At 34.5% G+C, this 24231-nt stretch overlaps 1 protein-coding gene across 35 annotated transcripts in view; it reads right to left on the bottom strand.

Annotated features, from left to right (window-relative positions):
* RIMS2 (regulating synaptic membrane exocytosis 2) overlaps positions 1-24231 on the bottom strand; it is a 445269-nt gene that overhangs the window by 105583 nt on the left and 315455 nt on the right. The window contains exon 30 of one of the 35 annotated variants that reach the window (XM_041470623.1): positions 7273-7362. The exons of the other annotated variants lie outside the window; for them this stretch is intronic. Within the exon in view, the coding sequence (XP_041326557.1) occupies positions 7273-7362 (90 nt within the window). The remainder of the gene's footprint in view (positions 1-7272; positions 7363-24231) is intronic. 35 annotated transcript variants of the gene reach the window in all.

Here is a 24231-nt window from a genome sequence, read left to right as displayed (position 1 = left end):
ATAATTTTATATTGTAGTGTTAGATTATATTTTAATCTACTATCAAATGCCAAGACTGCAAATGCCAAGATTTGCAAAATTGTTGCAAAACCAAGAAGCTTCAAACATGCATAACTAGAATGCATTTTTAGGCAATTAAATTTGCTTATAGAATGAACACACATTAGAGCTATATATGAGATATGTAGTGTGAAAGCAGCTGTCAGTTTTGACAAAGGTTGCTATGTCTTTGCATGTTAAAAAAAAACAATAATGGAGTATAAATATTTTTTTAATCTGGGCAAGTACAAAGAATCCATTGGAAGAAATACAAATAAGCAAATAGAAAGAGCTACTTCTCCATGTCATGTTACACTCATACTAAAATAATGTAGCTATAATTGCTGTAAGTGCTAAATAAATCGTTATTTGCACCACCAAAACACAGCTAAAAGTATTCAAAATGTTCTGAAAATATTTTATATTACTTATGTATAGCCCTGAAGTGAGCATTCCTACTACAGCAAAGCCAGTTATTAGAAAGTATCTACCAAGACCCCACTAATCCACAGTATATTTTTTTGATATCCATAAGAATGAGTAGCTTTGAGACATATACTGCAGTAAGAGAAATACTTCTCTATACATTTTCAAAGTATTGAATCACATAATTTCCAAACTTGGAATATGTCTGGTAAGATAATGCAAGGTATTCTAATAATGCCAGACAGACACAACTGAATAGCAAGGAAGCTCTCTTTGAATATTTTAGAATCAAATGACCAGTATTTGCATGCATAGCAGTCACATATACCAATATTTTTTTACAATAGCCTTTTTAAAAGTCCTCATGCAAAGTATTTGTTATGAAAAAAAAATTACATATCAAAGTGGCAATCAAAAATCATTCTTAATTACAAATATTTTTCAGTTTTAGATTTTTACTTATCAAACATATTAGAAGAATATTTCTAATAGAAGCCAGAGGGGAAAAAAAGATAATAGTTGCCATCTCACTGCGGATACCTGATCGACTGCTACCTCATCTGTTGAGATAAATGGATTATAATATTTTTGTATTTATTGTTGGAAATATTAAAGAATTAGTAGAAGTCATGGCACGGTAATGCACCAACTTCTTTCAAATAAAGATGTGAAGAAGAAAGTACACTAACAGACTGATTAATTTTAAAACAGCACGACTTACGTGAATCACTTTTTCTCCTGATTGAGATGCCATGCCATAAATCTCAAACAATAGTTTGAAAATTCTGTTTCTGTAGCTTTTAATCTACAAAGTAATCCTTTTGATAGAAATACATTTAAATGCAAGAATAAAACAATGTCACCAATTCTATTAAATTTACATCAAGTCAATAGTCAGTCTCCCTTTGTAGTTACTGCTTTTTTGTGGAACTAGCATTCATTTGCAGCAATTGTTCATCTCGATGTATGAGAGTAGTATGTAGGAGGCTCTTATATACAGATTTAGAAACAAATGAAAATCTCAATAAATAAACATAAAAAGTTAACAAAAACTTTGTCTGACACCTGCCCAAAATAAGTACCATCTCTTTTATCATGCTTTGACACAGAACTGCTCATTGTAAGCAACGTCACCCATTAAAGAGAAGTATTTAGGAACTCAGTGTTCAAAAAACCTTTACACGGCAAACACACCCAACTAAAATTCTTAAAGCAGCAGAGAACAGAGAGACATAAGTTAATTACTCTTTTTTTTTCCCCTCAAGAGTTTTCTTAATTTCGTTTTTATCTTTTCCTAAGAACCAAAGATCTTTCACTGCAAACAGAATCTCAGATTTGTAAAGTCTCATTTCTGTACACTCTTCACAAAATATGATCTGCAATAGCACAATCAAATAAGCATCATCTTAAAACACAGAAGAGACTCTAAGACAGAAATGCTCCATAGAGTCTGTATGTTCCATAAAATTTTGTCATCAATCTGGATGAAATTAGACCTGAAGACTGATATAATACATTTAACCCTCAGGGAAGATATCCCCTGACACCACTCTAACTGCAATGCTAAGCATACATATATACAAGAGTAGATAGAAAAGCTGAGAGTACCAATATTTGTTAGCAGAAGATTTGGACAAAAAGGCCATTTTTCTACATTGAGATGTGAATAAAATCAGTATTACTTAATATTCTCCAAAAGCATTAAGCCACAACTAGATATAGAGCCTGTCCCACACTTCTGAACTTTTTTAATGAGGTAGCTCCCTCTTAGTTATAGTCCTTTACCTTAAAGCATAAACATATACACACAAAATAGCATCTGTATACTGGATGTATGCTGACATTTTTACTCAAAAATATAGCAAGAAAATACAGGAAAGGCTAAAGCAATACATTTAATTCTGCAATTACATAATATAGACTGTATGTAATATACACTATATAAAAAACACAATAGCTAAAGACAGTAAGTATGAAAAATCTTACTCTTATCCTTTACTATCCTTCAATAGCTAAAGACAGTAAGTATGAAAAATCTTAACTCTTATCCAAAGATAAGGATAGTAGAGACAACAGCAGAAAATAACAGAAGAAATTGTAAATATTCTCAGTATCACAAAATCTCTAATTCAAATTAAACCATGTAGATTGCATAACTTTTCCATAAATCTTGAAAGATAAACTAAATGAAGAATCCAGACAGAGCTTTTATTGTTTTACTTCTCTGAATAAAGATCACATGGTAATTTTATAAGGGGGGAAAAAGACAAAATAATAACACTCCAAAATATTAATGCATTATAGTTACACATTGGACTGGAATTATTATGAATCCTGAGAAGGCAATTACTTCTCTCTAGGTCCTATCATTACTTTGCCTTTTCCAACTCATTTCTAACCATATCTCCCTTTTCATAATTTTCAGTCTCTCATACCATGAATTCTGACTACAAACTTCTATTAAAATAAATACAATTTTGAATTATTTTGGACTACTGTTTTCACACTACGACTGAATTCATGGTAATAGATAAGCTACAATTAGTTTTCGTTACATAACATTAGATTCTGAAAGTCTTTGTGTATGTAGGTGTCATGGCATAGTCCTACCCAGGAGAGAGACTTAAATGTTCCACAGATGAAAATAAGCATGATTCCCTTTAAATGGAAAGCAAATCTACACATCTAAAGACTCTCCATTTGTAAGCACACATTAACTTTATATTTTCTGATGTGTTTAACCTACCATTGCTATGATTTCTCTAAGACTTTATTTTACTTCCATATTACAGAAATACATCTTTCCCCAAAATAATTACAAGGACACTCAATTTTTACTTAATTCCAGTCCAAGATTTATAAATCCATTTTAACTACCCTGTGTCCTTTTGTTCAACAATATTAATATATGTTCAGCACTTTCTCACCGTTCTGTTCTTCAACTGCTCCTTGGAAATCAAAAGTTTCTGTTGTAAAGATTGGATATTTAGTGACACTGCAATGTTTTCAACAACCAGTGATAATAAAACCATTACAGATGGCTTCAGGTAATAGCCATCAAATCTACTGCCTCTCTGTAGGAAAAACAGGGAAAGCCAATACTGCCTTCTTTGCTATTCTACAAAGGCAGTTTCTGTATTGTCACCTCTGGATGGAGACACAGGATGCTAGACCATATTCAGCTTCCAATATTTTGGATCATGAAATGGAACAGAAATTAGTATCTCTGGTACCCTAAACTGCGTCATTTTCCCATTTTAATTACCTTGATGAGCTCAAAAGACACTAGTGATGATACTGATGAAGTAATTGCTTTTTAAGAAAAACAGTATCCTGCCCAGCCTTATCTGGATCAGTACAGGACACATTCTCTACACACAACCCTCTTTTCCAACTTCTTCTCTTAAGGCCTCATATATAAAAATGCAAAATCACATGAAAATGTTTGCCTGCTGTACTGCTTTTTCTTTTCTTTTCACTGAAAAATGAAATCTGATTAGAGGACCAGAGTTTTATTCACTTTCTTTCAAATACCATCTATTACAGCTCAGACGCAGTGGTGGGTGCTGAAGGTACTTACTATTCTCAGGTATGAACAAGTAACTGTTTCTCCTGCTTTTTGATTTAGTGGTGTCTAGAATGCAGTATTCTCTGACAGAGTACTGACATCAGCTAAAGGAAGGGCACACACTCAAAACGTGGCTTGAATTTTTGTGCTATGCTTACCTACGATTCTGCAGTTTTACCCTTCCAATCCTTCAAAATATTTACATAAATAAAATTGAGTCTTTGAAATATGGTTAACACTAATTCTGCAAATTGCATCAGAACTTAGAGCTTAAAGACACTGTTAAAAAAAATCATCATTTTGGTTTCTGATATTCAGGAAGAGAAACCTTATCATCAACTTTATTGAAAAGTCTGCAACACAAGAACCATTTTGCTGTGTTATTTAATGACCTTCAATTGTCCTCCAATAAATTTGCTAATCGCATTTCCAGTCATGTATATTTCTTGAATATTAATGCTTTACAAGGTACAGTATTACTGTTATTTTTCTGGGGTTTGAAATTACTTTTGTTATCTATTCATGCTTTTCTCCACAATTTGCTCACAGATCTCAGTTCTGTGCTCATGGTACTCATGTAATCAATGCCTATTTGTTCTCCCAGGTTTTCTTAGCTGTACTACTGCCATGGCTATTTCCATGGCATTGGTTAGGTTAAATTCTTAACAGACAACCTGCACTTAAAGACGGTATAAGCTTTCATAACAGGTCATATCAGAAAACTCATCAACAGATGAAAAGGCAATCAAAACAGGGGAATATGATGTGTCCCTATTCCTTCTTGCCTCCATTGCACCCTCTGCATTCAGGAACTAAGTTTCATTAGTATAGCTTCACTGGTTTTTGTGCAGACAGAACATTTGAAGAATTCTCAGATGAAAGAAAGTGCATTCCTGTGCAGAGGGTAAATCCCATCTTGTAAGGGTTCAAGGAATTTGAAGCTTCCTTAGGTAGCTTCTGTCAGGCAGCATCAGTTAGATCATGGTCATAGATATAATATAGCTCAACGTCCAGATGTGAGTACAGTGTTGTGGCACCTTCTTCTAGATGTCCTGACTGCTATGCCTTGAAAGGTAATTTTTGAAATGATACAGGGATGTCTACAGGGAACAGCAGTGTGCACACATAGCAGATTATGCCAGTCCTGGAAGTTGCATTGCTCCACTCCTACTACTGAAGTTCATAAAGCTTTTTGACAGACTCAGTTCAGAAAAGCATCTGAGGAATGTGGGGATGTGCCATTTGAGGCCCATTGCAGCTTGTTCAGAACCACCTCAATGTTTCTTCCTCATGTATCACCATCCCATGCATTACTGATTACAAGACTTTACTGATAATGTAAATTAAAACAGAATTTATGCTCTTATTAGGCATCAGCCCTCACAGAAAGACTTAGGACTGTTAAGTGAAGAACACAGCTTTTACTTAACTTTGTATCTATTCTAGACTTTAATGGTGACTGTGGCTTTTCAAACCAATTCTGACTAGAGATCAGTGGTTCTGTTCCAGACAGAAAAATATATAGAAATCAGATGACTACCATTTTAATATACAGAACACCTGTAAAGTGAGAACTTCTTGTTGTTCATATTTGATTCAGATTTCTATCCTTCTGCCTGTTTGTGTCTTTCAATTATAAGATTTTACTCATGTTCCAAAATGTAGAATGCCCCAAGAGCAGCCATCTAAAAAATGGTACTTCTTTCTAAAATATGAAGAAGGTGGCCCTAAAAGTACTGTCAATAACTATAAGTTATCTGTCTAGAACACAGTCCTAAGCCCACCTCAGCTGGAAGATGGAGTTAATGTTCCTACCTAGATACTACATAAGGGAAAAGTCAGGGCAGAGGCACTATTCTGCTCGACTCTCCCTGGAAAGACAACAGCGCAGATGTGTAGACATTGTATTTTGAATCTATCATGTAACAGTTTAAAAAGCTGTAAAAAAAGATATATCACATTCTGATCCTGACTCTTATAAACAGAGTCTCTCTTATTTGTTTTATCCTGTAACTTCTGCATCAAAAAGTTGGGGAACAGGAAATGCAAGGGCACATCTGGATTTTTACAGATAGGTTATCTAATTCCTAGGTTAGAATCAAGACAGATTTCCTGGTTTTCTTCAGTTCTGAGTCTTGCACTTTCAGCTGCACAACAGTGGAACTTCAGCAAAACATTTGGATATTATCAGTATTTATTATTATGTAGGTGAGATTACACTATTAATTTAGGAGGTGACACAATCCTGTAAATTTTAATTTGTGTGACTGGGAGAAGGGTTTTATTAGAGTGAGACAACTAATATGCCCAATAGAGTTATTTGCAACACAAAACTGAACTAAGGTGTTCCTGCAACTTAAAAATCCCATTCACTTGAGTAGATTGGATCATTCTTTAAGTGCAGGATGGAACCTGCAATATAAAGATCCCATTTCCCTTTCCTTTCCCTTCCCCTTCCTTCTCTCCTCCCTACCTTCTCTACTCCTTAAAGTGTGCTTGCCCTTTGCAAGTGTATAAATGAATGTGATTAGGACCTTTTATTCTCTGATTATGAAGACAGAACAATACTATTATTATAATCATTGTTATTATTACTAGGTTTACATTTTATTGCTATGCATTTGTAGGAACAAAGCTAGCTGAATAATTGAACTTGCCATTTGGGGAGAAAGTAAGTTTATGACAGTTTTTAGTTTCAGAAGAATTCTATTTGTGTACAGAATGGAGGAAAGAAGAGGTTTTTTAGATTTGAGAGTTTCCAAGTATGAGGATATAAACTGCAGCTTGTATAAAAAATTACACTGGAACATTATTTCTGCCATGTGTGATGGCAAAAGAAGGTTTCAGATTTAAGTCTGTAGATTTTCCCACCATACATGCAATAGATACCTTGGTTTGGTCAACTAAATAAGAATCAGCATAGATTATACTTGGATTCCTGAGGCTTGCACAAATATATTAAGTCATAACAAAATTCAAAACTAAAAGCAAACTATGTCTAATGTTGCGCCAGGACACTTCTTTTCTAATGTATGCGCATTCTAACACAATTGCTTACAAAAGCAGATCTATTTTGGCTATTCTAAAACAGAACTATAAAATCTAAATGGTCTCTACATGCTAAATATTTCACACCAAAGTGAAAAAATAAGGTACATAAAGCACACACGCATTACAAAAGCATGAAATGTGGTTTTATAGTCTCATGCTTTCATGTGGTTTTCCAAACCCTGACAAACCTGTCTCAGAATGGTGTTTCTTTTTCGGCAATGGTTTGTCATCAGTTATTGTACCATTCACCTTTTTCTGCTGGTCTTCCCATGTAACTTCTAGTGTAAATCAAAAAAAAAAAATCAGAAATATTATGTAACTTACATTATAATACACCTAATATCATTTGGGAAAACTTGATCTAAACAAATGTATTATCAATAACAATAAAATTTATATTAGTTCTTAAAGGCCCGGGGTGAAGAGAATTATTACACATCTTAAACATTCTGGAAGAGAACATCTTATCCAAAAGTTAGTATCCATGTAACTTGTCAAATATTCCGCTGTCTTTAATATTTAACAAATGGCGTAAAAAACAGGGGCTTGTTTACACAATAATTTGGTCCATTTTTAAAAGTTAGTGTTCTACATTCTGTAGCTTATTACTATAGATTATAGTATATATATATATAGCTTATAGTATATATAGAGAGAGATTATAGTATATATATAGCTTATTACTATAGATTCTTATTATCATTGTGTTTCTGTAAGTTACACAGGAAGTTAGAAATATTTTGGTAAAAGTCTATGCAACGATATAATTAACAAAAATAACCAACCAAACAAAACAAATCAACAAACAAACAAGCAAGCAAACTAACAAAAAACCTGAACAAGCAACCACGCATGCCTAATTTAAGTTGAAAAAGTGTTTTTAACAATCAATTCTTAAACCAAAACGAAGTCATATTTATTTTCAAAATCTGGAACTTGATTTAAATTAAGTTTTTAATTTGGGCAGATTAAACTACTCAATAAGAACTCTTGCACCAATTATTCCTGTATCTGAAACTGGCATTTCTGATGTAACTGCACAGAGAAAGAGCTATAGAAAGAAGCATGTACACTGCTCCACAGAAATACATTCTCTAGAACTGAGAGCTGTTAGCATTTTGAGGTTGTCGAATTTTTTTTTTTACACTTTAATTCTCTATCTTCTGACAAACTAGGTAATTAGCATAAATATTATCGGGTTTAAACCCTTTGGAATCTCATGGCAAAACCAAATCTGCACCAATTAACAGGAGAGATGCATACTCAAAACTCCATTTTTGCTTTGGGCTGTTAAGAATCTGCTTATTTTGCTTATCCCATTAAGTATGAAGCTCCTCACAACCATTGCCCACAGATGTAATCACTTTTATGGTCACAGGAAGAGCCAGTGATGGAGAACAATATGACAGATTTGGAAAACATTTTTAATCTTACCAATTCAAAGTAAACTGACACAAAGTATTTTAGCCTATGACTTTATTATTATTATTATTATTATTATTATTATTATTATTATTATTATTATTACTATTGTTATTATTATTATTTTCCTTTTTCAAGAAAACTTCTGGATACCTAACATTCAAAATGTAAACTTGTGAAAGTGTTATCTGTGTGCACACTGCAGCCTTCTTCTCTGTGGCTGTTGTTAGTCCATGACTGGCTGCTGTCCTATAAAAGGCTACTTTGATTTTTGAAACTGATAGAAAGGTAGGTTCAAGTAAAATTGTCATTGTAATGATTTCATGACACCACAGACACGCAAGCTCAAACAGACTCTATCATCTTTGAAGTATCATGTGTACTGTGTACTAAATGAGAAATGTCAAACAGAACATTCTGTTACCAAACTATGGAAATAAAATCTTAATATGATTATTCCTAGCGAGAATGTGTTCCTTTCTTTTTCTCTGTGAATATACACAGTTCACAGTAAAATATCTACTGATGTCATTTATCCTTTCTTTTTCTCAAATGAGTCCAGAAGTATCTTCTTAACTAGCAAATCAAAAAACTCAATGACCTCAGTAAAACTACTTTTTAATTTAAGGAATAGTCACTGTTGGAAAAAACACCACTAACTATAATTCAAGTCAAATAGTGGAGATTGTACTTAGAATAAGATAAAAAGTAGGCATACAGTAACCCAAAGGAATTTTTCATGACATACAACAAACAATCTAAATACTGAAGACTATCAGGAAGTCCAGTGATTTCCATGCTATTTTAATGCAAATTTTAGAAGACACACTCTCTCTCTCTCTCTGACTCTATGTCAGAGTCCTTTTCAGAGCTCCTGGTTTAGCTCTGAACCTAAAAACTGTAGCTGTCTCAGCCACCAAAATCACTTATTATAAAAAAGTTCCTTATCAAAAGAAAAGCTTTACTGAATCTTGATAGTTGAGAGCTCACTATCTAGAAAATAGCTAAACCTCTCAGTAACACTGTGTTAATAACATTTGAACTGACAAGAGCGAGGAAATAAAAATCAAATAAAAATATCATTCTTTGAAGAAATAGTTTTGCCTCACGTTAACCTTAAAAAGAAAAACCAACAACATTACAAAAAGCAAGACAGGTTACTGTATGTTTTTGAGGAAAGTCTTAGCATAAGCACAGAGACACTTCCAGAAAAGGTTCCAAATGAATGACCTCTTTTCTACAGCTTCAGTTATATTTATGGCATATCAGCATTAAATTCAAATGGCTGTTTAGTTTTGTCAGCAGTTAAGTATAACGTTTAGATTGAGTATACGGGGTTTGGCAGTACTCCAGATCAAGTGAAAAGCTTCACTAACTTCTAGAACATTGCAAGAGTTTTACTAATAATGGTTATTGTTTCATCTGAGAAATAAAAATAGATAATAGATATACCCATTGGATTTAACCAAACATTTGACCTTTTCTTAAACATTTTCTAATTTCATTTCCATTTCTGTGTTTTACAAAGATGAGAAAATATCTTTTCAGGAGAGCTTAAAGGACAGCTTTCTGTTTGGGAACTAGCATGAGATGCTGATGCTTATTCAAAGTGCCAAAATGTCAGTGTTGCCCATATACTCCTTGGTTAGACAAATAAGTTTAGTTAAAAATGTACTTTGCACAATGTCATTTCTAAAATCTCTTTTTTTCCCCAAGGCAAAGGGCCACTGTCTATTCCCTTGTTTTAATCAAAGCCAACTTTGGTCAAATAGTCAATATTTTGAAAGAAACCATACATTTTCTAGATCATCAGTCTCCTGTTATCACTCTCACTTCCCAAAACATAAATTTCATCCTGTCATCAGTTGTGAATAATCAGCTTTGATTTATGTATAAAGAGAGATGAAAAAATATTAAATATTTATACAAAAAGATCTTATATAGATTACATAAAATATGGCATTCTTGAGTCAGAGTATTTCAATCAGCTGATGCATCTTTAGGGCTAGAAGGATTTGACAGGTGCTCGATGCAGATTTTTTCCACCAGAATGAAATGGACAATCTTTAGATGCAGTTATTTCTTTAGATTGAGTTGTTGCACCTACCCCTGGGCACTGCCCACCACAGTGAATGATGCAGCTGGGTGACACTTGGTGTTGTGCCATTCCCAGTGAGAATGACACTCACCCGTGCTGCCTGGGAGAGGGGGCGTGGTGTGCTCCAGCACACAGTGTCAAGTACAACCTCGGCATTTCTTACACTTTTGTTCAGAATATTTAATATGAAAAACATTAAAAATGTGGAAATAATATATGAGAAGAATAGTTGTATATATATAGCTTTTCTGAATTTCTAACCATGCCAGCTTAGCACCAGGAATGTTGCAGTTGAATTGGAAATGATGCAGCAAACTGCAGAAGTACAAGATGATGCAGCAAAATACCAGATACTAATAGTGAGAATTTTTGTTATGCCAATACTCGCCTCCTCCCTTCTTTTCTCAATACTACAAGCAGTAGTGTTTGTAGACATAGTGTTTCTCACAACTACCCTTCACTTGAAACATTTTTCTATGATTTCTCTTTTACTGGATTGTATTTTTTTTTTTTAATTAAACCCACTTCAGCTTTTATCTTTTTTTCAGCACCTAACATTTCTGGGAACCAATTTTTATCAGTGCATTTCTAGTTTTAGACTTGATTAGGTTATCATAAAGTCTTCACTTTTTCATTAGGACATATTTAATTTCGTAATCTTTTTTCTGCAAATGAAAAGTACTCAGAACTTCTTTCTATTTTTAATTTTACATGAAGAATGCTCAGAAAGAAATTATGTTATTAATAATATATGGTGACAACTACTGTAAAAATAAGTCAAAAGTAGATTTGGCTAGTGCTTCTTAAACCAATGCAGCACAATAAGAAGTCATTAAAACTGTGGGATAAACTGTCAAAAGATGAGAAACAGTTTTGAATCATACACTCAAGATCTCAACTCAAGCATTAAGAATGCAAGAAGAAGAATTAATTAAGACTAAATTCATGGCATGCAAGTTTTACTTTTTACGAAACAAGGTCCCTAAGAAAATTAAAGAGACATCAGTCTCTAGAGCTCACACAGAGAGAAATATTTTCAGTGTGTCAAACCTCTACTAGGGGAAAGCAAATGGCTTCAACCACGATGTATGAATCGTCCCAGACGTACTAAATTGCATCTGGAATGAATCCAGTCCCACCTTGCAGCACCAGTGTGCTGCTAATGGCATCAAGGCCAACTCAAAGTGACACAAAGTCAGCAATCAAGATTTTATGCCAGTCTGCTGATGTTCCTACACCAGAAAAACCTTCAGGTGCCTCATTAAAACAGTGTTGATGCTTCCCTACCCTGATGTAACAGGAACAAGACTCATCCAGTACCCAAAAACAAGCAGGAACACATGTAGTCTTTTTTCTGACAAATACAGAACAAGTCCTCCTGCCTCCCCAGCCAACCTGTGGACATAATCTTTTATCTTCCTCTTTTCTCACAGTAACAGTTGATCTACTTTTTTTTCTCCATACAGTGAAAGAATACTTTACAGAATGTTTCTGTACCTTAGAGATCAAGGCATTTATCTGAGACCTGATGATCTGTCTTTCCTTCAAAATCTTAAAAGCTCCTTAGAACATTGCCCTGAAGGCTGAAAAAGTGTGGACAGTATAAAGGCAGGAACACACATACACATATGTACACATAACTTTCATATGAAAATAATTTGCAAATTAGTGCCAAATCAACTAATGAAGGTTAAGAAATATTATAAAATTTTAAAATAAATAATTTGTTCATTAATGGCTTATACAATGGTTTATAATGAATAGAGTGTTCCAATAAAATTTCTGATATATCTTAATTATTTATTGTTTTGATTTCATCTTTCTTTCTGAACTACATACACATTCTGCTAAAAAAGTAAAAAACAAAAAAACCCCAATACCCAAACCCTGAACTTCATTTCCTGAGGCTGCAGTTGGAATACATTAAAAGAACTTCAATGTAAATCATCAGGTCAGCAATAAAAAGTACTGCAACATATCTACAGTTCATATTGTTGTTACTAACATTAAAAACATAATAGTGCACTGTAGATTATTCCTTACCCCAGAAATGATTTCTTCAAGCTGACTCCAAAGCTACATTCATTATTTGTATTATTGTAACTGTAAATCACTTAAGTCTAGTGCAGTAGCAGTCTCTTATAATATTCTTTACCTGCAAATTCAGTCAATTCTATTTTAAATTTATATTTTAAATTTTTTGCTAGTGGATTCCTCTATATGGGGAATTAATTGATTGTAATCTTCTATTGTTTATTTTTATTAAAAAATTTAGATATACTCAAGCAAGGACCCAGAGAACCCTTGTTGAAATAACAATCAGTAAACTCAGCCTATCTTTAGCTAAAAATCAGAGTAACACGTTGCTGCTTTTATAAATACAATGGATTTGTAAAACATGAAGAAACACCAGAAAAAAAATAATACTCCATATGGCTGAGAAGGAAACAGTCAGTTAATGTTATATTAAACATGAGTGCATAATTATTTAGTAAAGTACATTTCAATAACACAAAGATATTACTTGTAAGCCACTATCAAGACTTTTTTTTTTTCCAGTACCATTTGGGGCATTGGGAGGAGTTGTTTGTTTCACATCTTTTTTCATGTTTTTAAAATACGGCAGCTTTGCTCCCTCTTCTGGTTACATGCCTGCACCACGGCAGGCTGTGCTGGAGCGGGGCCACGCTCAATCGGCTTCTCTGGGACATCTGGAAGGACAGCTGCCCCAAGATCCTTGCTTGGATAAGAGCTCCAGGGCCATTTTGAAAGGACTGATTTAAGGGGGAAGAAACAGCACAGAGAACCTATGAGGGAGATGAAGACGCCCTTCAAAGATACCTCTGTTGTTTTTGCAGATTCCTGAGACACAAGGCATAGGAGACTGGGCAGCCAGGATCCTGGATAAGCTTCACTACACAACTGAACAGAATTCACAGAATCCCTAGGTTGGAGGAGACCTCCGAGATCATCAAGTCCAATCCATGCCCCAACACCTCAACTAAATAATGGCACCAAGTGCCACATCCAGTTTTTTTTTAAACACACCCAGGGACAGTGACTCCACCACCTCCCCAGGCAGACCATTCCAGTACTTTATCACTCTTTCTGTTAAAAACTTTTTCCGAATATTCAACCTGTATTTCCCTTGGTACAGCTTGAGACTGTGTCCTCTCATTCTGTCAGTTGCTGTCTGGAGAAAGAGACCGACCCCCACCTGACCACAGCCACCTTTCAGGGAGTTAGAGAGTGATAAGTCAGCCCTGAGTCTCCTTTTCTCCAGGCTAAACACCCCCAGCTCCTTCAGCTGTTCCTCACAGGACTTGAAGAGTTCCAGACTCTTCACCAGCCTTGTTGCCTCCTCTGGATGCCCTCAAGCATCTCGACGTCCTTCCTAAACTGAGGGCCCAGAACTGGACACAGCACTCAAGGTGTGGCCTCACCAGTGCTGAGTATAGGGGAAGAATAACCTCCCTGCTCCTGCTGACCACACATTCCCAACACAGGAATACTTGTCCTGCTTATATCCCTTTCCCTCAGCATCCACACCTGGTCTACTGAAGACCAGACACTGGGTTACATGGATTTTTAGTCAGGAGCTGGTATGGCAATCCTCATACTGCTGCAAAAGGTAAACACAGTAAAAAACAAAATATCTCCAGAATTTAATGAATAATGAATTTAAAAAAAAATAAATTTCAAGTAATGTCCAAAATAAATATGGAGCAAAGTACAAGCTCTTTTCCATAGTGTCTCTTCAGTTTGCTTTTCCATGCCATGTATGTCAGGGAATACTCTGTGCATGCAAGGAAATGTGAACAGCCTACAAATTCAGTCTGTAGAATTCAGAAGGTAAGGTTTAGATTGATATAGGGTTTAGGATTTTCTTTCCATCTTATTTTATATTTATTGAAAAAGATGCAATCTTATAGTGTCTTCAAACATTTTCTAAGCAGAAAGATAATTTTGTATTATATGATTATACATCTCTCACAAGCACACAAAAAATAAAAGCTCTGCAAGCAATCACAGGTGCTCTACCCTTTCTAAATGCAGCTAAGATTGAAGCTTATGGTACCATTTTAAAATGTAAAAAAAAGTCATTCTGCTCACAAAAAGGGTCTGAAAGCCAGTAGATGTAAGCACTAAATACCAACCAAGAAGAAAAGAAAATACAATCAACAGCTTACACAAAGATGAAAAATACAGATTTGTTTCTTCAGAAAGGTTTAGGTTCTTCTGAATGTCAATGTTACTTAATAACATAAAAGTTTTCTTGTTGCTCAAATTTGCATGCAAATTTACATGGAAACTGTACATGCATCTTTACATGCAAATACTCTCTGCACAAAATGGCCTGTTTCATTCTACTGCATTACTTCTGAAACATTAGGTTAGTAACCAGACAAACTGTGTTTGTCTAGTAGATAAAATGACATCCCATTGTCACACACCAGTCTTAGAAATGACATGTGCTATTGCCATGTACTTTTGAAAGATGCAAACAAACTCAAATTTTTAATAAGTAAAATCTGAAGGTATTTACAGATAGTAGCTAGACTCTTTCTCATCTGTAATATCTCCCTGGTAGTTTTAGAGCTAAATTTGTAAAATAGCCCCCTATATCATAAGGAATTTTAGCAGAATGTAGATTCTTCAGCCTAGAGCATTTTAATGGTACTTTATTTTTACTGGTTTGTGTTGTTGTATTGTGGGGGTTTTCTAATTTCACTCCTTTCCCATCATGCAAATTGAAGGTATGTTCCTGTCTACAACTAGCACAATCTAACCAGGTCTATACTTTATTTAAACCTTACTTTGCTTGAACTAGAATTTAATGAAAATGCAGTGTTTCTCTAGGTGTTCATAACACTTAGGAATATGTTAAGCATTCTCACAACCCACGTGAAACACATCCAGTATCATTTCTCATGCAAAATTCAGCAGCTGTTGTGGTGCCTTAGTGAAGTCTGGAGTCAGTGAGCCAGAGGAAGAGAAAGCACCTAGGAGACTCACAGCAATCATGTTCAGTAGTTCAGGCAAGTGTATGCCCTAATTGCACAAATCCAAATGGGCTTAGAATGGAAAAAGATGATGCTCGGATCAGCTATCAAGATGAGAGTGTCCTCTGGCCTGACAGGAACCTGCTTGTTTTTCAAAAAAGTGTATTTGAACACTACTTCTATAAGTTAGTTAAGCAGGTCCATCTGTCATCACTTCCCTGACTGGAGTCCCTCTATTCTGCTAGTTTGCCCTTCAGTCACCTAAATTCTTTACTTTGTGTCTAAACTGCACAACAGTTTAGAATAATCTGGAATGCAACATAATTTCAGTTCTATTCCTTCAGGCACCCAGACTGCTCACAGAGTGATGGGACTCCCATGCATTTGGAAACCAGAGTGCACAGAAAGGGCAGGACTCAGAGACTTGGCTCTTGTCTTGCTATAAACACAAGACACAAATATGCTCCAGACACTTCTTGATCTGGGAGATGAGAACTGCAAAGCATTCCTGATTCCATAATATAGCTGTAATGTAATCCTGTAAAATATTTCGAAGAGTGAGGGAATTGGAAACACATAAAATTTTTCTTTGGTAACTACATCATCTTCTATGCACCCTAAATTAAGACAGTAAAGGGCAGAATTACCTAGATCCTTTTCTCACAAACTCAAATGATCAAAAGATGTAATACAAAATACATGAAAAAGAAATGCAAAAGACCTGAGGAACTTTGGAAAGGAATGACTGTTTGGGTAATAAATATTTGAAATTCAGTAGTAGACACTATGGATGCCTTAAAGAACTTAACAAAAGTATGAAGCACAGTATCTAAAAAGAGGTTAGTAGCAGTTAGTTTATTGTGCAATGTTCATCTTTCAGGCTCTATAAGTGTATAAAATAATGGTTTTGTTGAAGGAGTGGAAGATAAACCAAGAACAGAACCAACTTTAGTCTGACTAAATCACTATCAATTGTTTTGTCAGCTTTGTCAGGTCAGTGGCAAAATCCTCCAATCTTATTACAATTGGAATTTAGATCTTAAAAGTAAGACACTGAACTGTCTGGTAAGTAGCATGGATTACAGTTACAACAGCAGACTCCCAGATTTGGATTCATTTGGGACTATGCTGGCACAGCCACCAGAGCAAGCGAGGTGACCCCTCAGACTGCTCTGACAGGTTGGTGACACGGCCCCTTCTCTGCAAAGGCACTCCATTTGGTCTTGTCTACACTTGGTAGAAGAGAAAAAGAAATAAAAATGATGTGGTTGTCCTTCCCAGACAACGAACTAGCACACACAAAATACAATCCCTGTTCTCCTGATATCTGTATTCCCTCTGCCACGTTGTTCTGGGGAATAGACAGCTAGGAATGGTCCGTGACAGTGTAACTGGGCCTATGCCCCTTGTAGGCTCCTGGTAGAGATGGAACTGTAAGAGTGAAAACCAAATTTTAATAAATCCAAGACACTACCTAGTTTATATTTCATTCACTAGCAGAAGACATCAATGACACAAAATCTACATGTAATAAGGTCTTAGAAGTACATGGAAAAGTAGTAACATACTTCTTCAAAATTATCAAAGCAATTTAGAAGCATGAACTCGAGTAAAACTTCAAAGTAAGCTATGGTTGTTCATTGCAACTTTCTTGTACTGTTTTTTAGATAAGAAACCTAAATCTTCATGTTAACATTTCAGTGCTTTGAACTAAGCTTATTTCTACAGCATTTGAAAGAGAACATCAAACATGACTACAAACTAGACAATAGAAATGATTGCTGATAACATAAGCCTTTCTCTAGAAGCATATGATAATTAAAATGGTCAATTTTTTCTAGTCACATTGAAAAGTGACAAGCTTGTAAAATATATATCCAAGCAGCATAAAAGAATATAGACCCGATATAAAAGTGAAAGACAATGCAGACAATTTTGCAGGTGTCTGCAAACTGTATTTGGCCTCTTAGGGCAAGGCAGCCTAGGAATTCCAAAATAATAAGAAATATAAACCTACCCCCTTAGCTCTCCATAGCCAACCTGATCACATATCTGCCTAGTGTAAACTATATCTTCCATAATACAGTTAGCTGGAAAAACATAAACATCTGGAGATTTTGATTCCAAGAAATATTTTTAAAACTCAGTTCAAAATAATTATACCCAAGAAGTAAAACAACACACTAGAATTGAACATATGTGAACTTACTAATTTTGAAGTAGTAGAACTAAGCAACACACACACATGCAGCAAAAAAATAAATTCAATTTCTCAAGCATCCACAATTCATAAGCAATATCATAATCAACTTGCCTTTTCGCCCATTAACAGGTGGGGTTTGATGTTTTTCCTCACAGTCTTTACAACATTAAAAACAGATAATGATGATTAACAGTTGGAACAGTTACTATGAAGAATGATGTAAGTACAAGCACACAGAAACCTGTTGCAAGCTATGTGAGCAAAACTCCATGCACTAGGCTTGAGTTTCCACAAAACACAGAGTGAAGAGCACAGAGTACACACCCCACTGAACACCACAGAGACAGAAGCATAACAACAGCAATAAAAAAGCAAACTGTACTATAGCAAAAAATAGGAAGGCAAAGATCTTAAAGAACACTTTGGGTGCCTAACTGAGAACTAAAATTTTAAAAAAGTAAACCTGCTTTGCACCACTGAAATAATGAAATTACTCTAGCATCCAGAGTTTTGAACAAGTAATGAGTCCCATCACAGTAATTACTCCTGACTTTTTTTTATAGAAGAAAAAACTAATCTGTATTTTCTTCTCTTAAATAACAATGGGAAGAGGGTTCAGGGCGCAGGATTTATCATCTTAGGCAAGCAGGATTTATCATCTTAGGGACACATTTGTAAGCTAGTAATTTTTCCTACCAGCTAGTACTAAATGTGCTTCTTGATCAACTCATCTTTTTTTTTGTGCACCACACTTTCACCACTTTTGAAATGATTAACTGTTAATTAATTATGGACAACAGAATGTAACCTATTAACAAGGCATGTAAATGCAAATGTATGCATTTATGATTCTTCCTTTGAAAAGGAAACTGAAGAACAGAGAAATTATATCTTTAGATCTCTGCATATCTTTGAACCAGTACTGGGTGTTTCCTGAAATTAGAAATTAAATTTATGTTTTAACACACCATATTTGAGTGGAAAAACATATTTGCAATTGTTTGATTTGATCATGAATTGTCAGTTGTCATCACACTAATAACTGAACTGTCTTCCAAGCAGGATGGAGGACATCATACAAAATGGTTGAAGTATTTCCATTTAATGCAGTTGCCTACTATTTTTGTCCAGCATCAGTCTGCTTATACAAACTAAGGGAAAAAAAACCTGTCATGATACAAAAAATTTTACTGCCTTGCATGTAAAAATTATTAATGCAAAGTAGACTGTACCAAATCTAAGAGGTAGCCACCCAGACCTACTAAGTCTGTTACTTGAGCATAGTGACAGAGTATTTACATAAAAAATAATAAAAAAGAGTAAAATAGTTGGGTACTTTTTGTCATGTTGAATTATTTTAAGCATTCACAACTGACAAATAAACTCAATGAATTTGTTTGTGTTGTTCTTTCATAAAATTACATAAATATTCCCTGGGGTTTTTTTGTTCAATATATTTACAAGCTGGCTGGTAAAGCTTCCCTATATACTCAGGGGAAAACATATCTAAAGGAGATAGGCACTTGTGGTGAGACAGACCTGCCTCGACCTCTGCCTCCTCAACTCCAGCATGCTTGTTTTCTTCAGCTCCTGCTGCATTAGATAAGCAAGGGTTGGGAGAGGGAGAAAAAGCAAGACAAAAACACGCATGCTTTGTTACAAGCTGTTCAAATAAAAGAAAAACATCAAACAAAAGACATCCACAATCACATACAAACCCTCAGTCTGTGGCAGAAGTTATTTTTTTTAGTGAATCAAAGATGAAATAAATTGTTGTACTATATTTAATTTATATCTCTAGCTAATTCCCTTGAGATCTTTCTGCATGTAATGATGCTTGTATGCAGCCCTTAATGTTCTTTGTCACCAATTTCTTACTAAACTTTTAAGAACTGGAAAGCAGAAAATAAGTAGCAAAGCAGAGAAAACAGACAGATATTGGTAGATAATTATATTAAATCTTCTGCTTGGCTTTGTTTTAGTTTTTCTGGGAATAAAGTCCAAGCCTCCATTCTCAAACAGCATATTTAAAATAGTATATTAATCATAAACTAGTGGCCATACTTGGTACCCTAAAAATAGCAGAAGAAACAAAGCAAATGTTTTTTCAGCTTGGAAAAAAAAATATCCTCAATTTGCCAGATACTATGCTTTTTTAACTTGGATTTCAGAGTAGTTAGAACACAAAAAGAAAGACATTTTCCACTAGTACCTACAGTTGCCTAGAGCATATTTAAATACTAGAGAATACTGTTGGGAACAACAGTGAAAGTGCCATTAACAATAAGAAACACCAATATATTTTTAGTGTCATTAATAAAGAACCACAGCTTTCTTTTGTGACAAAGCTCATGAGGGTAACAACAGTAATAATACTGAAGAGTGTCAAACTGAATTACTGATATACCATATGTCTGCTTTAATTTAAATGTCAATTATTTATAAAACAGCTTTGATGGGATTCAATATAGTGTAGTTTTTCAAGGCTCAGATTTTGATTGCTTATTGATTTTTCATGTTCTCTGTTTCCAGAATTCTTTCCAGTTTACTCATTACATGTATAAGTTTATGTTCAATTAAATAGCTCATTGAATTACTCGACTTTAGGTTTAGCTAACATGTAATAGTAATTTTGAAACTACTGGTTCTAGGAGGGTATTGTAAATAGAGAAATTCAGGCTATAATCAATGCAGTGCAATGCAAACTACTCTATGCTTAGACTTCTGCTCTACAACTCCATGATAAAACCAGGCCATTTAAACTTCAATTCAAATCAGGACATTGAAAATTTCAATTAAAATATTCAGCAGGGATATAATCTATACAGTCAACCTTCTCTCATAGAAACAAATGCATAGAAGATGGGTCTAAGACTTTAAAAAACCATTTTCAGTAGAGTTGAATTAAAATGTTTTTGGTATGTAAATACCATGAAAGGTAAATGAACAATGTCTGCCATAAGCACAACTGTATGACTTCTCAGTCATTTTCCTTTTATGCCCTTTGTAGTCTCAGACCTATACAGTAAGATCTTCAAATTTCATAAAGCTGTTTAATTTCTGCTTTTGCCAATCCAAGAGAAATTTATAAACTATGACTTCCCTTGAAAGGTAAGAACCTTTTAATTAAGCACTTTAAACTCTGGGTTACAGGTAAAGTTTGTTCAAGTTTTTCTATGGAAATTGTACCAATACTACTTAAATATTTTAATACTCTTCAGGGTCTGAGGATTCTGCTGCCTCTCAGGAAAGTGAACTAAGCATCCACAGTCACATCCCAAAGGTGTATTTTTGCAAAATCATAGTTGAAATCAAAACCCCAAAGCAGACTCAGAAAGTATCCCAAGAAAGCCATGTTACTGATGTCAACTAACCTATTCTGTTCACTTTGCTGTCAAGCACACAAAATGCAAGTTACATTGTGCAAGGATGAAGGTTCCTAGCATAGTACAGCCAGTACCACAGAACTATCCACACAAAAACGGTGCAAAGTTCTATATTTCCATCTTTTAGACTGCGATGTTTGCTTAAGACATCAAGTTTCTAGCCAAGCTGAAGGTAATCTAAGATCCTCTCCTATATTTTATACATCTGATCAATCATTTTTATCAAACAAAATACCCATATGCCATATATTTTTAAAACCCTGCAAAATCAGAGCTGATAGAGTATCTTGACCAGTCTTAATACTGGTCCTCTGCAATTGCATTATAACCACCTTTCTGTGTCTCCCATCCAAGTAGGGTAGGGCTATGTAAAAAACTATAAAATTCCTTTTCATTTTGCAGAACGAATTCTCATTTAAAGAAATTATGTTCTAAATGAGATAAAACCCCTTAAAATAAATGGCATGTACTTCTGTCAGTAGTATCTGTGCTTTCCTAACCATCAAAATGTCTCTGCAGCTTCCATTCCAGGCTGCGTGAGTTGCAACAGTACATTGTCACTATACCTCTGTCCCTTTAAGAGATTTAAATCTGTATCTGAGAGGTACAAACACTAACTAATGGTTTCTAGCTATCCCTGATTAAATCTAATCAAGTATTCCTGTTAATTCCATATTCCTGTTAATTTTAATATCTAATTTTATTCTGGAAAAAGATTACCCACACCTGAAGTTAAAAGAGGACAGTTAATCAGCATTAATGTCAGACCTTAACAGGTTCTGAAATAACTTTCCCAAGACACGAGATTATTATAAGATCATATAATTAAAGTCTTTATGATAGAGCATAAATAGAAAGGCAAATCCTTACTGAGCTCTATTATTTGTTAAATTTCTGAGCACTTCATTTCCAAATTTTAAGGTTTTACTACATCTGTTTGGCCTAACGTGATCTTCTATTTATTTGGGACTGGGTGAATGGTTGGAGGATCTTTTAGGGAGAGAAGAAAGAAAGGGCTAAGCTTATTTTTAAAAGGAAAAATAAAAACCTATATCAGGAAAAAGTACTCTCCCTCTGATTAGTAATTAACAATGTACTGAAAACTTTCACTTTATGGTGTTCCATTTTAATTAGGAGCAAGCAGTCAGTGATTTCATTCTTCTGCCAAGGCAAGTAAGAAATACATTGTAGCCACATATAAATGTAAAAAAAATAATGTTAACCCTTAACAACTATAAATACTGCATTATTCACTTCTTGTCAACTAGTGTGAAAAATACAGAACACTAAGAGTACATCAACATTTCAGCACTAAAACCAAGTTCAATTTAACAATACTTTCTACAAATGTTCATTTAAACAAGATATTTCTATCTCTAGTGTAATTTAAAAATATACAAGCAAAAGTTTAGCTGAAAAAAAAGTCTTCTGGCATTTCAGTAGTGAAAATTTGTTAGGTGGTCCCAGACATCTTTTCAGAACTATTTTCAAGGCACATTACATGAAAATATACTGAAGTCATAAAATCTAAAACAAAACCCAAACTGCCTAGATGCTAAGGTTTAGCCTGGGTAGACAAGGCAATGACAAACATTTCAGAAATACCCAGTCATTCTTCTCAACAGGAAAATCTGATACTGCAATAAACAGAGCAGTGGCAACCTAAGGAATTAGCAAAAATATCATGACCATAAAAGGCTCTAAATGCAACGTAACTAAGAATATTGTATGTTCTACTGAGCACGTGGGACACTGACTAAAATGTTTGGATCGGTACACCACAGATAGGTATGGTCCTTCATAGCTACTCCCAGGTAGCTTTCTTGAAAGCAAACAATTTGGGCTATTTAGAAATAAAGTATTCAAGAGGCACCTACACGTCCTGGAGCAAAAACTCCCAACCACATAATACAGTTCATGGAAAGAAATCTAATCCAAATGAATGGTTTTTTGATTCTGATCCTAATTTGGATAACAATTACCCAAAGGCTTGGGGTTTTCCCTGTAGATTCCTTCCCTTGCATTTCTAGTCAGACAGCCATAAGCACACCATATTCCACATTCTAGTGAGTGCTGCCCTGTAACAAAAAATATCTCCAGCAGCAAATTACTCCCTTCTTTCTACTTGAGTTCTGGCATTTGTACAACATTTAAAGAAAAGGTATGCAGATACAACCTTGCAAGAAATACAAATTATTCAAATGTATGCAAACTAAATGAGCCACTGTAGGAGTCTGCAACAGATATATTTTTCCTTCTTTCTTTTCCTCTTTTACAAAGCTGAGATGACTTTCAATTCATCATTGCCTATAAGATGCCTTTAACTAACTCTTTTAATCAGTTTGGTTTTAATTTAATCTAGCTGACAGTAAAATCCTTGATTTCAAAATACAGAAAGTTTAACCTTCACAGCACATTTCCATGCAATATGGAAACACCTCTCTCATTTGAGTCAAGTATGTGTTCTGTAAGAGCAGAAAGGACTACTCTATGACAACATTTTTTGATCTGGTCATATAACCTTCCCAACCACACAAAAAATTTTGATTATCACTGGGGCTTAAAAAAAAGGCATTGAAACATACTCAAATATCTACAAAATTTGCAGGTTTACTTGATGCTATATTTGTTAAATATTAACATAAACTGCTTCTATGATAGTCAGTGTTTCCAATTCTACTAAATTTCAGTTTTTGTAACTGGTACTTCATTTGCCTAAAATAACTTTCTGTAAAATTCAATTCTCCACAGTAAAGCTATTAATCTTAATTATATTCTGTCACTGAACAAAGTTAGATAATCTGCTGTTCTTACAGAGACTACCCTTTTTAAGGAAAATTATTACTCCCTTTAAAGAAAATCCTAGAGAAGGATAGAAAAATCCTCAAAGAAAAACTCTGTTGGTATTAGAATATGAGCTCTTAATTCATGACAGAAAATTACATAGAATGCTCTATGAAAGCTGTACCTATGGATTAGGTTTTTAAGAGTGTTTACCATCTTTATACATGTAAGTTCAATATGAAACTTCTTAT

The sequence above is a fragment of the Pyrgilauda ruficollis genome, unplaced genomic scaffold (assembly GCF_017590135.1).
Source record: "Pyrgilauda ruficollis isolate IOZ18807 unplaced genomic scaffold, ASM1759013v1 scaffold25, whole genome shotgun sequence".
NCBI lineage: Eukaryota > Metazoa > Chordata > Aves > Passeriformes > Passeridae > Pyrgilauda > Pyrgilauda ruficollis.
This window is presented reverse-complemented; position numbering and strand designations above follow the sequence as displayed.